Genomic DNA, 17,636 nt, shown 5'->3' with positions numbered 1-17,636 from the left:
TCCAACTTCATATGTATATTCATGTATACTTTATTTAATATATAAAGTATAAATATCGTTCAAAATTTAAGATACACTGAATTCATAAGGACATAACATTCTAGAAAATATTATCTTTTCTCTGGATATTACCTTTAGGAAAAGCTACCCTGAAGTATAAACAATTTAAATTATCTTAAAAAAAAATGTTATTCTTATTAGATGACCGCATATAAATCAATGAAGTTAGAACACTCCCTTACACCATATACAAAAATTTAATTCAGTTCAAAATGGCTTAAAGACTTAAATATAAGACACAACACCACAAAACTCCTAGAATAGCAGATAAGCAAAACATTCTGTGACACAAATTGCACTGTTTTCTAAAGTCAGTCTCTCAATGTAAAATAAATAAAAGCAAAAATAAACAATGAGACCTACTGAAACTTATGAGATTTTGCACACCAAAGGAAACCATAAACAAAACAAAAAGACAAACTACAGACTGGGAGAGAGTTGCAAAAATGTACAAACAGTCCATACAACTCAATTTCAAAAAACAATACTTTCAAAAAATAGGCACGAGACCTGAACAGACTTTTCTCCAGAGAAGACATACAGATAGCCAACAGGCAAATGAAAAGATGCTCAATATCATTAATTACTTGAGCAATACAAAACTACAATGAGGTATCACCTCACACAGGTCAGAATGGCCATCATCAAAAACTCTACAAATATATGCTGGAGAGGGTGTGTTGAAACAAGAACCCTCCTACACTGTTGGTGGGAATGTAAATTGGTGCAGCCATTATGAAGAACAATATAGAAATTCATTAAAAAAAACTAAACACAGAGTTACTGTCTAATCCAGCAATCCCACTCCTGGGCATACATCCAGAAAAACTAACTGCTCTAATTCAAAAAGGTACACGCACCCCAGTGTTCACGGAGGCACTGCATACAATAGCCAAGACACAGAAGCAACCTCAGGGCCCATCAACAGACGAAGGGATAAAGAAGACATGGGTTGTGCGGGGATGTGTGTGTGTGTGTGTGTGCGTGCATCCTAACTTCAGTCGTGTCCAACTCTTTGTGATGCTATGGACTGTAGCACACCAGGCTCCTCTGTCCATGGGATTCTCCAGGCAAGAATATTGGAGTGGGTTGCCATGCCCACCTCCAGGGGATCTTCCTAACCCAGGGATCAAATCTGAGTCTCTTAAGTTTCCTGCACTGACAGGCAGATTGTTTATTACTAGTGCTACCTGGGTGTATATACATACATATATATGTATGTATATATACACAGACACATATATGTAAATGTGTGTATATTTATATATGTATATGTTTGTAATGGAATACTATTCAGCCATTAAAAAAGAATGAAATAATGCCACTTGCAGCATCATGAATAGACCTAGAGATTGTCATACTAAGTGAAGAGAAAAACAAATACCATATGATATTACTTATTATATGGAATCTAAAAAGTGGACAAATGAACTTACTTAAAAAATAGAAACACAGGGTCCAAAGGGGAAGGGGGAGGGATAAATCAGGAGTATGGGATTAATAGATGCACACTAACATATATAAACTAAACAGTAATTTATTATATTTCACAGGGAACTATATTCAGGATCTTGTAATAACCAACAATGGAAAACAATAGGAAAATATACACACACACATATAAAACTAAATCACTTTGCTGTATACCTGAAACATAATATTGTAAATCAATTATATTTAAATTAATAAAAACTGTTACTCTTAAGTCATCCAGTATATATATTCTCTTGCTATCAATGTGTAGGTACAAGAAAAATAAATTCTAATATAAGCTCAAAAGAAACACTAATAGAAAAACAAATATCATTTTAAAAGCAGCTTCCAAGAGAACAATATTATTTAAGAAGTGTTTTACTTCAGATTATCAAAGCTTCTTCATGGAAGCAGTCATTCAACGCTTACTTCCTAAGTCATTCTATAAGGTCAGTACTACCTTGATATTAAAGTCAGAAAGATACTAAAAGTAGAAAAATAAAAACTACACACAAATATCCCTAATGAATAGTAATGTTAAAATACTAGCAGGCCAAATTCAGTAAAATATGAAAAGAATTATATACTATGACTATTTGGGATTTATTGCTGGAATGCAAGGATGGTTCAACCTATTAAAAATCAGTGTAGAACACCACATTAACAGAATGAAAAGAAAAAGTTATATGATTGTTTCAATTAATGTAGAAAAAGCATGTGACCAAATTCAACACCTTTCATGCTAAGAACATTTAACAGACTAGAAATAGATAGTAGCCTGCACCAAGCTCCTCCATCCATGGGATTTTCCAGGCAAGAGTACTGGAGTGGGTTGCCATTGCCTTATCCTGGGAATCTTCCTGACCCAGGGATCGAACCCAGGTCTCCCGCATTGTAGACAGACGCTTTACCGTCTGAGCCACCAGGGAAGTCCAAAATAGAAACAAACAACCTCAATATAATTAAGGGTTATTGATAAATATGATACCATGTTTAGATTAATAATCTACATCAAGGAAACGAGACTCATTAAAAATTTCCATAAGGAGTACTTACCTGCCAAAATTTTCTTGAACTGTCTAAACCATATGTCACAGTGGTCTTCACTTAAATTAATAAGATCAAGTGTAGAATCCTTTAATTTATTTTTTTCCGTTTTCAAACATATGAAGAGAGTGATTCCTAATAAAGTACCACTTCCCTGCTGTTTAATTGAATAACGCCGTTTCAGTTTGACAGAGAATATGTCCTTGAGTTCAACAAATTCTTCTTTATGTAGAAAATCATACTTGGAATCACCTGAAAAGAAATTAAAATTTCAAGTCAAAACCATTGTGTTTATATTCTTATATGTATGAATAATAAATAGTGAAAAAACTCAAAAATATTTATCATCTGATTATGCTTTATGTCAAGTCCTATATGAGATGGGGAGGGAAAAAAGGAAAAATTAGGTCCATTATCCCATAGATAGAAAAAAATGGAAGAGAGTCCCTGCCACACATATTCAATGCATGAAGAATTCCAGGAACAAAAACAAAGCAACATTTCAGTAATAATAAATTAGTATCATGCAAGAGGCTTCCTGTTACTTACAGGGACAGAGTAAAGTAATGGAAAGAAAAGGATTCACTAACAGAAGTGAGTTTAAGACAGGCTGTTGAAGGCAAAATGAAAGGGAAAGAAAATGTACATTTTTGGTAGAGATGCATGTGCAAAAAGGAAATGGTGAGATTACTGTGAGTAGAAAACAATGAATTCCTGCCAATCTAAAAAGAAAGATCCACCTGAATCTCACTATGCTGTTGTTGTTGTTGTTTATAAACTTATATCTCATGACTTGATGGATGAAATAGAAGGAAATTAAAGAAGAATAACAATAATCTTTGTGGGAGATACCCGAAAAGGCATCTACTGCAATGAAGGTTCTGAATCAAAACAAAATTATAGTGAAGGAATTAATCTTTGATCTTTGTGGCTTTTGGCTTCCTTGAAGGTGGTTTATAAGAAAAAGAAATGATTCAGACCTCGTGTTTCTTTCCCTGAAGATTTTTAAGGATTAGCAGAAGGAAAAGTTTGAAATTCACGTTAGGAGTCAATGAAAAGTGAGATAAATACACTGAATTATTTTGTTTCATTGATTTAGTATCCAAAACAGTTTAACATGGCTATTACTATATATCATTCAGTTCAAGAAACTTCTGTTGAAAGCTTTGTGTTAAACACTATGCAGAATGCAAGAGAGAGAAGTTCTACTACCTGCTCCTGAGTGGCCATTATTTATTGGGATTAAAATAGATATTTAAAGTAGATATAATTGGGATATACATAAAAGAATTCTGGTGTCTCAGAGGGTCATATGAATTTTTATCAGAAAACCCAGGAAAAGAATTTGAACTGGACACTTTTACAGAGTTCAGTTCAGTCACTCAGTTGTGTCCGACTCTTTGCGACCCCATGAATTGCAGCACGCCAGGCCTCCCTGTCCATCACCAACTCCCGGAGTTCACTCAAACTCATGTCCATCAAGTCGGTGATGAGAAGGCAAACAATGAATTTCTGTGTGCAGCGGAAGAGTGAGAGTAGACAGAAGCTAGCAGCACATACAAGCACACTGTCAGTTCTGTGTGCAGCGGAAGAGTGAGAGTAGACAGGCAAGTTAGCAGCACATACAAGCACACGGGTCAGATCTGTGTACAGCGGAAGAGTGAGAGTAGACAGAAGTTAGCAGAACATACAAGCACACGGGTCAGTGTGTGCTGTGCCCACTGTATTTTGGTATTTCTTTCATGAACCTTGGCTTCATCTTAAATATGGTCCTTTCCATCATTGTACAATGGTTGCCAGTGAATTTGAACTTGGTTCTTTATTCAAATCTAGTGGGAGAGGAAGAGGTGTGCATATATGAGAGATTCAACATGTTTTAATCCTGAAAAAAGATTAAAACTTTTTGTTATTCATTGTCCTAATGTTATGCTTCACCTGGAACACTTACTCTCTTAATCAAGACCCTTCCCAGGGGATGTGGTGGGACCCCCTTCTCCTAAAGGCTGAGGACACCTGAACTGAAGTTGGGAAGGCTCCCAAAAAGGTGCAAAAGAGGAAGTCTGAGTCCAGACTTATCATGAGTCCATGACAAATCTTCATGCTACACTCGGGAGTTTGCTCATTGTGCATTGATCCCAAGGTGCTGTACATTTTTCACCATAACACTGCAATTTAGTTTCGCAAAGATGATTATGTCATCAGGATAAAGATTAGAAAACACGAATGAGACATTGGAGGAGTGGAAACCAATCTACGAGGCTTGAACTAAGGTAGAGGAAGTAATAGAAATGTGCTTTCCTTTTTAATAATTGCACTGGAGAGAAAAATATTATGCTTAGAAGTTTTTTCCCCTAAAATTTAGATCTTATTGAATATTACATTTAACATAAAATTAGAATATTACATAAATGCAGATTTAGAATTTATTTATATATTTGTGCAGAATGGATAATTACTAGCTGCCTAACATTCCTCCTACAGGCAAGATATAAAATTCCATCTTTTGCTTCAGTTCAGTCACTCAATTGTGTCCCACTCTTTGTGACCCCCATGGACTGCAGCACGACAGGATTCCCTGTCCATCACCAATTCCTGGAGCTTGCTCAAACTCATGTGCATCGAGTCTGTGACGCCATCCAACCATCTCATCCTCTGTCGTCCCCTTCTCCTCCCGCCTTTAATCTTTCCCGTCATCAGGGTCTTTTCCAATGAGTCAGTTCTTCACATCAGGTGGCCAAAGTATTGGAGCTTCAGCATTAGTCCTTCCAATGAATATTCAGGACTGATTTCCTTTAGGACTGACTGGTTGGATCTCCTTGCAGTCCAAATAGCTAAGAGTCTTCTCCAACACCACAGTTCAAGAGCATCAATTCTTTGGCACTCAGCTTTCTTTATGGTCCAATTCTTACGTCCATACATGACTACTGGAAAAACCATAGCCTTGACTAGACAGACCTTTGTTGGCAAAGTAATATCTCTGCTTTTTAATATGCTGTCTATGTTGATCATAGCTTTTCTTCCAAGAAGCAAGTGTCTTTTAATTTCATAGCTTCAGTCACCATCTGAAGTGATTTTGGAGCCCCAAAAAATAGTCTGTCACTGTTACCATTGTTTCCCCATCTATTTGCCTTGAAGTGATGGGACCAGATGCCATGATCTTTGTTTTGTGAATGTTGAGTTTTAAGCCAGCTTTTTCACTCTCCTCTTTCAGTTTCATCAAAAGGCTCTTTCATTCCTCTTTGCTTTCTGCCATTAGGGTGGCATCAACTGCATATCTGAGGTTATTGATATTTCTCCCAGCAATCTTGATTCCAGCCTATGCTTCATCCAGCCTGGTATTTTGCATGATGTACTCTGATATAAGTTAAATAAGCAGGCTGACAATATATAGCCTTGACGTACTCCTTTTCCAATTTGGAACCTGTCTGTTGTTCCATGTTCAGTTCTAACCATTGCTTATTGACCTGCATACATGTTTCTCAGGAGGCAGGTAAGATGGTCTGGTATTCCAATTTTGGTATGTATATTGCCTAAACTTGCTTCCCTGGTGGCTCAGATGGTAAAGAATCTGCCTGCTATGCAGGAGACAAGGGTTCAACCCCTGGGTTCGAAAGATCCCCTGGAGAAGGGTATAGCAACCCACTCCAGTATTCTTGCCTGGGAAATCCCATGGACAGAGGAGCCTGGTTGGCTATAGTCCATGGGTTAGCAAAGAGTCTGATACAACTGAGCAAGTGAGAACAATCTTATAATATTCATTATAAGCTTGTGTCTCACATTAATTTTTATGTAATCAAACATACAACAAATAAGACCTCCAAAGGGGTCAGGTAGGAAGGGAGGCAAGGATCACTGAGGGGAAAAAAATGAAAAGGATGAAATATATATTTTTTCACAAGTCCTATATTATAGCCTGAATTCCTTGCCATGTGTACTTTACTTTGGCAGTAAACAATTCAATGACTATTCCTATTTAAAATCTCTTGTAATTGCAAATTTAAAGATACTGAAACAACAACCAAGATCCAACTTAGTAGAATTTATGGAAACAGGGCAAGAATACCTAATATTACTCTTACTATTCTCAACATTCTGGTCACTATCATACACAAGGAAAATTAAATAAAAACTGATGGTGGAAGGGCTAGAGGGAGAGATGGAACTGTGCTACTTATAGACAGTATCACAATATATTCAAAAAACCCCAGAGAATCTATTTGAAATCATTAGAATGAATAAGAATAGCCAATAAGGAAGCTGGTTACAAATATATCAATAGCTAGAAAGAAAGAATATTGGGGATAAAGAGACCCCATGCAAATTATTATCTAGGAACAAATTTATCAAAATGATCCTGGACTTGTTTGGGTAGAAAAGGCCATACAAAATAAATTGAGAGACAAATGAAGGCATATCAAGTTCCAAGATTACATTATTTTTATGCTAGTATTCTCATTATTAATTACTTATAATGCAATTCCAGTCAAAATCGAAATGGTATTTTCTTTGATGTAAGGAGCAAGGAACCTTATCAAATGATTTGTAAATTTCCTTGGAATAAATAATGAAGAAAAATGTTTTAATAGTAATGAGGAGAAGTACATACCAGCCAGGTAATATAAAGTTATAATAATTAAAACATCTAGAAATAGATAAATGAATGGTCCAAAGAAATATTTGCATATATTTTAAAAGTCACAAATGTGATAATGGTAGTATCCAAAATCAGTGAGGAATATTTAGTAAAAGATGATTTAGAACTGGTTCATCTTTAAAAAAGAAAAGAAAAACTAGATCTCTGTTTCATGATATACACCAATATTTCTAGATTACAAAGAACTTTATATAACCATAAACTAGTAAAGCCATAGTACGGCAATAAAGGCAGACAGAGACTGAGATGCATAACATAAAGGTTATTCAATGCCAATAAGGTCCTAAAGACCCATAAATAGAAGTCATAAACAAAATCCAACTGGGAAGAAATATTTGCAACATACGACAGTTAAATAATCTATTTAATCAAGAAAAGAAACACTTCAGTGGAAGAGTACATTAAAGACACAGGCAGGCATTTCACAAAAGAAGAAATGCAAATTGACCAATGAACATATGAGAAAGTTCAATCTAATTAGTAATCAAAGAAATGCAAATTAAAACAACAAGATACCACTTTTTGCCTTTTAGATTGGCACAAGATCAAAAATAACGCTCATTGATGGTATGGGCAAAGGGAACCAGTCCCAGCGCCGGTGGGAATGCAAAAATGGTAACTGCTGGAGAACAAGTTGGGAATACTTATCAAAAGATTTCAAAATGTTAATTGCAGCAGTATTTATAATAGCAAAACTATTTGAAGCAGTATTCATGTTCTTCAATAGGAGAATTGCTTAATCATAATCTGCAACTCACAATGAGAAAATTAGATCTTTGTGTGTTGATGTGGAAAGACATCCATATTGAGGTATGAGTAAGTGGAATAAAAAGCAAATGACAATAATCTGAGAGGCTGATCTCACTTTCATTAAAAGGAGAAAATAATCCACACAGAAAACATACAACAAACAGTAGTTATCAATGAAAACAGAGATATAAAGGAGTATAAGATTAATTTTTACTTATAAACATTCCTTTCTGTAATCAGCATTATATTTTATCAGTTTCTTAAAAGGAGAAAAGGGAAAATGCTTTAAAATATGCATATTTTTGATCGAGCAATTTACTTCCAGGAATTTATCCTAAGGGAATAGATAATATGCACAATTTAGCTAGAAGAATGCTTACCCAAGCATTATTTGAGTGAAACTTGGAAATAACCTAAATGTGACCTAACAGACTATTGGTTTTGGAAAATGAAGCATATTCATATACTATAATGCTATTCAGCCATTAAAGTGTAGCAATCTGACTAGAAAAGTGTCTAAAACAGTGTACCACATTTCCATTACTGTTTTGTATATATTTATTGAATGCATAATGTATGTGGAATGTATTTCCATATGCACATATGTATGACGATGCATATGAAAACTTGGAAGGAGAGTGAGATTGTGAATTAGTTTGCGTATATGAATTTCTAATTTTCCTACAATGGAAATATTTCTGTAATCAACTGAAAAAGATGGTTTTCTTGCTCATCCTAAAATAGTTCCTGATCATATTATTCATTTTAATCTTTAAAATCCCATTTTCTAAAATGTAAGGGAAGCTAATATTTAATTAGCATGTGCTATATGCCAGACATTGCCCTCAGCACTTAACATCTATTATCTCATTTAATCCTTACACTACCCAAGGCAGACGCTTTTTCCTAAAAAGAAGGAATTCAGGCCACAGCATTTAAGTATCTTGTCCATGGTCATACAACTGGTAGGAGCCAGATCCAAGATCTAAATCCAAGTACTTTGGTCCTTACCAACACTGCACAGAAGTAAGGACCTTCTTGAAGTAAACACACACCCATCTGACCTTCTGGATCTGTTTTTTATTCTGCTGCTGCTGCTAAGTCACTTCAGTCGTGTCTGACTCTGTGCGACCCCATAGACAGCAGCCCACAACACTGGAGTGGGTTGCCATTTCCTTCTCCAGTGCATGAAAGTGAAAAGTGAAAGTGAAGTCGCTCAGTCGTGTCTGACTCTTAGCAACCCCATGGACTGCAGCCTACCAGGCTCCTCCATCCATGGGATTTTCCATGCAAGAGTACTGGAGTGGGGTGCCATTGCCTCTAACTAGATCCTAGGAAAACAGCAAAATCACTCATGTGTCTTAACTGAGTAGTAGACTTGATCCTTAAACAACCCAGGGTTGTTTAAAGGTACATCCTCAAGTGTCATCAAAAATCCACATATAACTTATAGCCATCCCTCCATATTCATGGTTCCTCCCATCCGTGGTTCCACGTCCAAGAATGCAAACAAGCACCATTTACTACTGATAAAAATTTGCATATATGTGGACAAACGTGGTTCAAACATGTTATTCAAGCATCAACTGTACTTCATTCAAAACTTCATGGTGAGCTTCAAGGAAATGGAAGGTTAGACTCTAGCAACCAGGAGCTGACAGAATTGAAAATTCTGAAAAGGCCTGTAACTCTGAATTGTATTTCCTGCTTTCCCTGCTCAGACTTCTAACCTTTTCCCACATTTGCCTACAGATTCACATTTGAGGTTTTCACATGCCTGATCTCTTCGCCAGCGTGACAAGAGGAAGCTAAGAGGAAGCACTACAGAAACATTTTGTTTTCATTTGAAATGAAAATAAAATTGATTTGTGAATAAAATAGTTTTTGCTTGCTTTTCAAATTTCTAACAATAGACAAATGTTCTTCAGCACTCTATTTTCCTCAGCAGCTATAGGAATCTCTCAGGTGCCAATTTCCTACGTAGAAATTCTGGTCTATTATTCATTTCTTCAACGTCAGTCATTTACACAACATGAGTAAATCAGCCCAGTTCTCTCTAATCACAGGAAACACCTGATTTTAAACAAAACTGTTTCCTAACATATGCGAAGATGTGTATATAACTAGTTTTATAGAAAACTGTTTTCTTCTGAATATAGTCTTTAGGAATAAAACTCATTAAAATTGTGTGAACTTGAATTTAAAATGGTTTTATTTAATGGCTTGCTGCTGCTGTTAAGTCACGTCAGTTGTGTCTGACTCTGTGCGACCCCATAGACGGCAGCCCACCACGCTCCCTCGTCCCTGGTATTCTCCAGGCAAGAACACGGGAATGGCTCGGAACTGTCTAAACATTGTTTATCCATTATCAGATTAGATGGTGCTTGTCTGTGTCTTTGTTTTGTTTTTGAAGTTCTTAAGATATAAGCAGTGGACCAGCTGGCTCTGTCGGGTAGCAGGACACTGGCTTCCAAGACTTGAAAGAGAGCTAAGGCCAAAGGGGCCTCAGGTTTCTAGGTGGAGAGCCCTCAGGCTAACCCCCAGTGAGCTGAAGGTTCTAGAGATGTCGAGAGGATAAGCTGAAAATCTAAGAAGGTCATTGTCTCCCCTCTACCCCCACACCAAAACACTTAACTCTTTGAAACACAGTTAGAAAATACAAATATTGATGAGAAATATGATTAAAGAGAAAAAAAGAAACCATATTCAGAGTGAAGACTATTATTTTGGGGTCTATTAAAATCAACCACTTACCTATACCTCTTTATAAATAAAAGCTTAAGAAAGACTCAGACTCTTATTCTCTATGTGAATCAGAAAAATACTGCTTTTGGTTTATAAACTATTTTATTTATAAATGCTGAAACATATTTAGGTCTTTTATCTCTGCCTAATCGTTCATCTGTAAGATAGCCACTTCCAGCACCACACAGCAACCTCTGTTAACAGGATAACCAGTTTCTGCCACGAATAAAAGCAAATGCTTTCATAATTGTATGCAAAAGCCACATTTCCATGCACAACCTAAGTATGTAAAAGAGGAGCTAAAAAAATTTTTTAAACATACTTGGGGGGATATAATTTAAATGTAACTTTACTTTAATGCTAAAACTTACCTTTATTGGTAAAAAATATGAAGTTAAACTTTATAAATTGATATTTGATAACATTAGAAAAACATGAAAATCATCTACAGACTTTTTTTCCAGTTTAGGAGCATTAAAACCTTACAGATGATATGCAATTTTTCTTTGTGGCATGTGGTTTATTATTTGAAATCTATTGGTTCATTAGGATCATATTGGTGATAGCTAGTTGTTTCAGAACATTAACTGTCCTCTCACATTACTTACAGAGATGCTGGGGACCATCTGTTCCAGCATGGGATTTAAGTATATGTCTATTGGATATCATGCTATTTATTTAATTCAGCACCCACTTCCTATTGTTGTATTTTCTTGAGGGGAAAAGTCAATTTAATTACAGGGAATAAAGATAACCTCTCCTGGCAGGTTACCCTGTCAGCATGAGAGCAAAGCAGGACCTGCTTAAAGTAGGTTAGGGTGGCTAACAAGAACAGTAAAACCAACAACACTTAAGAATATTTAGCAAAGGTTTAACAGAAATAGAACAGTGAATGGCACTTTTAAAAATATTACTGTAAGCCCAGGGCTTGTCTAAATCAATCTTGGCACATCTGTCTGATGCAGACCGTAAACAGGATTAGAGCTGGATTTATCTGCTTGGCGCTAATTGTGCTCACAGTTCCTGCACATGTCCACTCTTTAAAATACTGCCCGAAAAACAAGCCTGCCTGATAGACAGCTCCCACAACAGAGTGCAGACACACACTTATGGTATATTAGATGGTTAAGCAATGTGATGTCTAACAATTTTTTTTTTTTTTGGCTCTTCAGAATTACTTATCTAATCCCCTAATTAAAAATACAAAATTCTGTTTGAATACACCACATACTGAGATAAATCTGTGAAGCAAGGGACCAATAAATTTGAATACACTTTAATTGTAAGAAGAAAACACAATTTAATTGTTAATAATCAGGTTAAACCAGGGTTTAAATAAATAGGGCTGCTCCAGTAATTTACTGAAAACCATCACAGTGCATTACAATCCTCAAGAATTCTGACTTAACATTTGTTAGCATAAAAGCTTAAGTTCCTAAATATAAACACTTATCAAGAATGACAAGAAATAGAATTATCTTGTAAAAGAATACCAAAAAGTCACATTTTTGTCATACCAAATACAAAAATTAATGCTCAATTTCCATCTGCAATTTTTTCCCCACTTATTTCTAGTTATTTCTATCACGTATAAATAGCTTAGGGACTTCTCTTAAGAACTTAAGTGCCCAAAGATACATAAGTACTTTTGCATAAAGTCCAAAATGAACTTAGTCAAATAATTTAAATATTATTCTTTGTTTTGATTATTTGAAATATAGACAATAAATATATAATTCTTTATTCAGAACATTGAATGTCTATGCTACAAAGTGACAATAACAATTTTAAATTACATAGTCTATGTTTAATCACAAATACCACATAAATTCAGTATATTTAAAAATAGTATAATTGAAAATTTAGTATAGTATAATTGAATATATAATATACATATAATATAATATAACATATAATATATATTATATAGTATAATATATTATACTACAGTATAATAGTATAATTGAAACTTTCTATTGACAAATTTCTATTCTAAGCTCTATCTTGGAACTCATGTTCCAAATAGCAAACTCTTAGAAATCAATTTTTTCCCTAAATCTATAGCATTAATAAAATGTTCATACTTATAACACTGTTTTATACAAATAATGGCAAAATTGGCAAATTAGGGCAACCATTTAAATATCCTCAGCATGTCTTCTCAGAAGGTATAGAGGATCAAAATGATTTTTATAATAATACTAAAGATGTTATTTGCCTTTTTCACTGTGCTGACATTTGAAAAGGAAATAGTGGTTAAAACATCTGGTGTCACCATGAATCAAGGAAGTGACACTAAATTTCACTAATAATTGTTGCATTCTTCATCACTTCAAACTCACAGTTTAAAAAAATATATATCACTTAACTGTCCTTGATGAAGCAGTAACACTCTAATTTTTAAAAATCTCTACCCTTTAGTAATTTCTTTTTTATATGTATTATGTGTGATATGGGAACTGTACAAAAAAGCATTTCAGCTACAAATGAAAGTTCTCTTCAGGAAAAGAACTCATACCATTCACGCTGTGACTAGTTCGATTTTGTTCAGAAAATCATTTTTGCTTGAAAGATGGGACTAAAAAACTATTATATGCAAGTATGAGTATTTGGTAAATGTTTTCTGGGAATTAAGCAAAGTGAGCCAGTCACTCAAGCAAAACAACTAAGAATGCTGTCAATGACAAAATTCTAACTTTCAAGCAAAAATCAGAATTTTGTAAAACCTGTATCTGCCACGGTGAGCTTGACAGCTTGCCAGTATTTAAAGAATCTTATGCTGATATTGGCAGGGATGTTAATATATCTGATAGTTTAAAAATTTATATAATTAAATGTGTCAACATTTGGAAGCTCTATATAACTCAGTAGACCACTTTTTCCAAATACTCAATGCAGGATATTATAAAATTATGCATAACTAAAGACTCAAAGTGCAAGACAGACCAACAAATTTTCAAATAGCAAACTACAGAAGGTTAACTGATATGTTTACAGATTCTGCTATGTAACTAACATTTAAGAAATTAGCACTTACCAAGTTTTACTGTAGTATCAAAGAATATCCACAATTACCTGAAAACATTATTTAAAATACTTTCCTGTTCTAAACAAATATCTGTGTGAAATTGGATTTTTCTTATATACTTTAACAAAAACAAATACATTCACAACAAACTGAAGGCAGAAGCAATCTTGAAAACTCAGCTATCTTTTATTAAATCTTTCTGTTAAGGAACACTGTGTCTTCTAAAAAAAGATTTGCAAACTGTAGTCAAGAAGATGACACTGATTTTTTAATTGTTTTGGAAAATAGTTATTTTTAGTCCAAACATTATTTATGTTAAAATGCAATGGACTTATTACTGTTATTTTTAATGAATATTTTAAATGTTTAACTTCTAACATGGTAAATATCAGGGGTATTATATATACACAAAGGTTCTTTGTGGTTTTCAACAATTTAAGAGTGTAAAGGGCTTCCAAGACTAAAAACACTCAAGAAACTCTGGACCTATCTATACTATTATGAAGACAGGCCTAAGCTTAAGAAAATGCAGCCTTAAAATGTCATGATTTACGCATTTTTATCTTTCATCATTTTGTATCAGTTTAAGATTTTACCACTAATTTTTTTAGACTGTGCAACAAGTCCCTACTACATATGAAACCTAGTGAACTAAAAGAGCAATTCAAAATTTCATATTCTATAGCATGAGTTTATCATGCAATTGTTTGGGTTTTGTCATTTTCCTTCAGTAAGAGCACTCATGTGCATCTCTTGGAATTGTGTATTACCTGATTTATTATCTAGTTATACATTTGTCCCTGTTATTTTACACATCTACATACATTTCTACTCCTTAGGGAAAACATTCATAAATGGGCAGTCTCTGAGAATGGTATTTAGGTCAGTCAAAAGTAACTGTGGTTTTGCACTGTTGAATTTTGCCATTTGATATCGGAATACATTCTTAAATTAATGTGGTTACGTACACATCATTTTAAGGTGCATTCCTCGATTTATGTCTTTTGCTAATGAATTGATGTTAGACAAGAAGCAGATTTGTGTGATTTTCTTATTTGAGTTCAAAATGGGTCATAAAGCAGCAGAGACAACTAGCAGTGTCAACAACACACCTGGCCCAGGAACTGCTAATGAATGTGTACTGCGGCAGGGTTCAACAAGTTTTGCAAAGGAGACGAGAGCCTTGATGAGGAGCGTAGTGGCCGGCCATCAGAAGTTGACAACGACTAACTGAGAGATCCTCTTACAACTGCAAGAGAAGTTGCCCAAGAACTCAACCTCGACCATTCTATGGCTGTTTGGCACTGGAAGCAAACTGGAAAGGTGAAAAAGCTTGATAAGTGGGTGCCTCATGAGCTGACCGAAAATCAAAAAATCATTTTGAAGTGCCGTCTTTTCTTATTCTACACAAGAGCAATGAAACATTTCTCCATCAGATTTTGGCAAGTGACAAGAAGTGGATTTTACACAACAACCAGTAACAACCAGCTCAGTGGCTGCACGGAGAAGAAGTTCCCAAGCACTTCCTAAAGCCAAACTTTCACCAAAAAAATGTCACGGTCACTGTTTGATGGTCTGAGGCCAAATTCATCCACCACAGCTTTCTGAATCCCAGCTAAACCATTATATCTGAGAAGTATGCTCAGCAAATGGATGAGATGCACCAAAAACTGCAATACCTGCAGCCAGCACTGGTCAACAGAAAGGGCCCAGTTCTCTGTGACAACTCCTGACCTCACGCCACACAACCAACGCTTCAAAAGCTGAATAAATGGGCTACGAAGTTTTGCCTCATCTACCATATTCACCTGACCTCTTGCCAACCGACTACCACTTCTTCAAGCATCTTGACAACTTTTTGCAGTAAAAATGCTTTCATAACCAGGACAACACAGAAAATGCTTTCCAAGAGTTCATCAAATCCCAAAACATGAATTTTTTTGCTACAGGAGTAAAGTTATTTCTCACTGGCAAAAATGTGCTGATTGTAGTGATTCCTATTTTGATTAATAAAGATGTGTTTGAGCCCAGTTATAGTGACTTAAAATTCAGGGTCTGAAACTGCAATTACTTTTGCACCAACATAAATACTATTCTAGAGACCAACAGAAAATATAAGCTTAATTCATCTTATGGCTAACAAACACATGAAAAGATGCTCAACATCACTCATTATCAGAGAAATGCAAATCAAAACCACAATGAGGTACCATCTCATGCCAGTCAGTATGGTTGCTATCAAAAAGTCTACAAACAATAAATGCTGGAGAGGGTGTGGAGAAAAGGGAACCCTCTTACACTGGTGGTGGGAATGCAAACTGGTACAGCCACTATGGAGAACAGTGTGGAGATTCCTTAAAAAACTGGAAATAGAACTGCCATATGACCCAGCAATCCCACTGCTGGGCATACACACCGAGGAAACCAGAACTGAAAGAGACACGTGTACCCCAATGTTCATCACAGCACTGTTTATCATAGCCAGGAAATGGAAGCAACCTAGATGTCCATCAGCAGATGAATGGAAAAGAAAGCTGTGGTATATATATACAATGGAATATTACTCGGCCATTAAAAAGAATACATTTGAATCAGTTCTCATGAGGTGGATGAAACTGGAGCCTATTATACAGAGTGAAGTAAGTCAGAACAAAAAATACCAATACAGTATACTAATGCATATATATGGAATTTAGAAAGATGCTAACAATGACCCTATATGCGAGACAGCAAAAGAGACACAGATGTATATAACAGTCTATTTGACTCTGTGAGAGAAGGTAAGGGGGGGATGACCTGAGAGACTAGCATTGAAACATTCATTATCATATATGAAACAGATTGTCAGTCCAGGTTCGATGCATGAGACAAGGTGCTCAGGGCCGGTGCACTGGGATGACCCTGAGGGATGGGATGGGGAGGGAGGTGGGAGGGGTTTCAGGATGGGAAACACATGTACACCCATGGCTGATTCATGTCAATGTATGGCAAAACCCACTACAATAATGTAAAGTAATTAGCCTCCAATTAAAATAAATACATTTTTAAAAAATAAAAAATTAATTCATCTTAATCTTATAATCTAGTCTTTTTTGGCATTACCAGTTCAGTTATGTATATCAATTCATATAGGATTATAGTTCATATATATGCTACTAAATGATCCTTGTGCAGATTCCCCATGAACCCCAGAAGTATGGTGATCAGTCTTCCTTTTTCTAGTTCTCAGTAATTCATTTCAACAATATCTTCACTGCCCTCCTCACCTCTAATCTCTGAGTCCAACCCCAGCTCAATGCTTCAAACAAGGCTAGGTGTTCTATAAAAGTTTGCTACTGACTGTATTTACAATTACATCAATCAGTTAATATCTTAATGATGGTGTATGCATTTCAACCTCTGAACCTTTGCTCCTTCATTTCCCAACAAATGGAAGGCCTTCTTGACTCTAGTCTTTTCAAACATTAACCATCTGTCAGAGCTCATGGAGCCCCTCCTCCAAGAAACATTCCTCATTTTCCAGTGCCTCTGAATTCCTACTGTCCAGTACTACTCAGCTGAAGTCTAGTCACATATCAGAGGTTCCTAACTTCACAGAGGTGAAGGCACAAAGGTCCTTCAAAGCTTTTTGAGAATTTAAGTTACATATATTGTTTCCCACATAAGTTAAATGGTGGTTTAAAAAAATAGCAACAGGGGAGGGATTAGAGAAAGATCAGACTATAATAGTTTAGAATAAATTCAAAAGTTCGTTTCATTAACATGATTGAACACTAACATTCCAGGCACTTCTGTGTTAAAATGCTAATATTAATAGAGCGATCTCCATGGACAACTGTTTCTAAGAGAAACAAAGGTTAAGGAGTTCTTCATCTTTCT

The 17,636-nt window shown here is 35.4% G+C and overlaps 1 protein-coding gene across 1 annotated transcript in view; it reads right to left on the bottom strand.

Annotated features, from left to right (window-relative positions):
• Positions 1–17,636, bottom strand: part of CERKL (ceramide kinase like) — a 136,567-nt gene that overhangs the window by 84,257 nt on the left and 34,674 nt on the right. The window contains exon 2 of the mRNA XM_027556185.1: positions 2,590–2,832. Within this exon, the coding sequence (XP_027411986.1) occupies positions 2,590–2,832 (243 nt within the window). The remainder of the gene's footprint in view (positions 1–2,589; positions 2,833–17,636) is intronic.

The sequence above is a fragment of the Bos indicus x Bos taurus genome, chromosome 2 (genome assembly GCF_003369695.1).
Source record: "Bos indicus x Bos taurus breed Angus x Brahman F1 hybrid chromosome 2, Bos_hybrid_MaternalHap_v2.0, whole genome shotgun sequence".
In the NCBI taxonomy this organism is placed as follows: domain Eukaryota; kingdom Metazoa; phylum Chordata; class Mammalia; order Artiodactyla; family Bovidae; genus Bos; species Bos indicus x Bos taurus.
The sequence above is the reverse complement of the archived record's forward strand: the minus strand, read 5'-3'. Positions and strand labels throughout refer to the sequence as shown.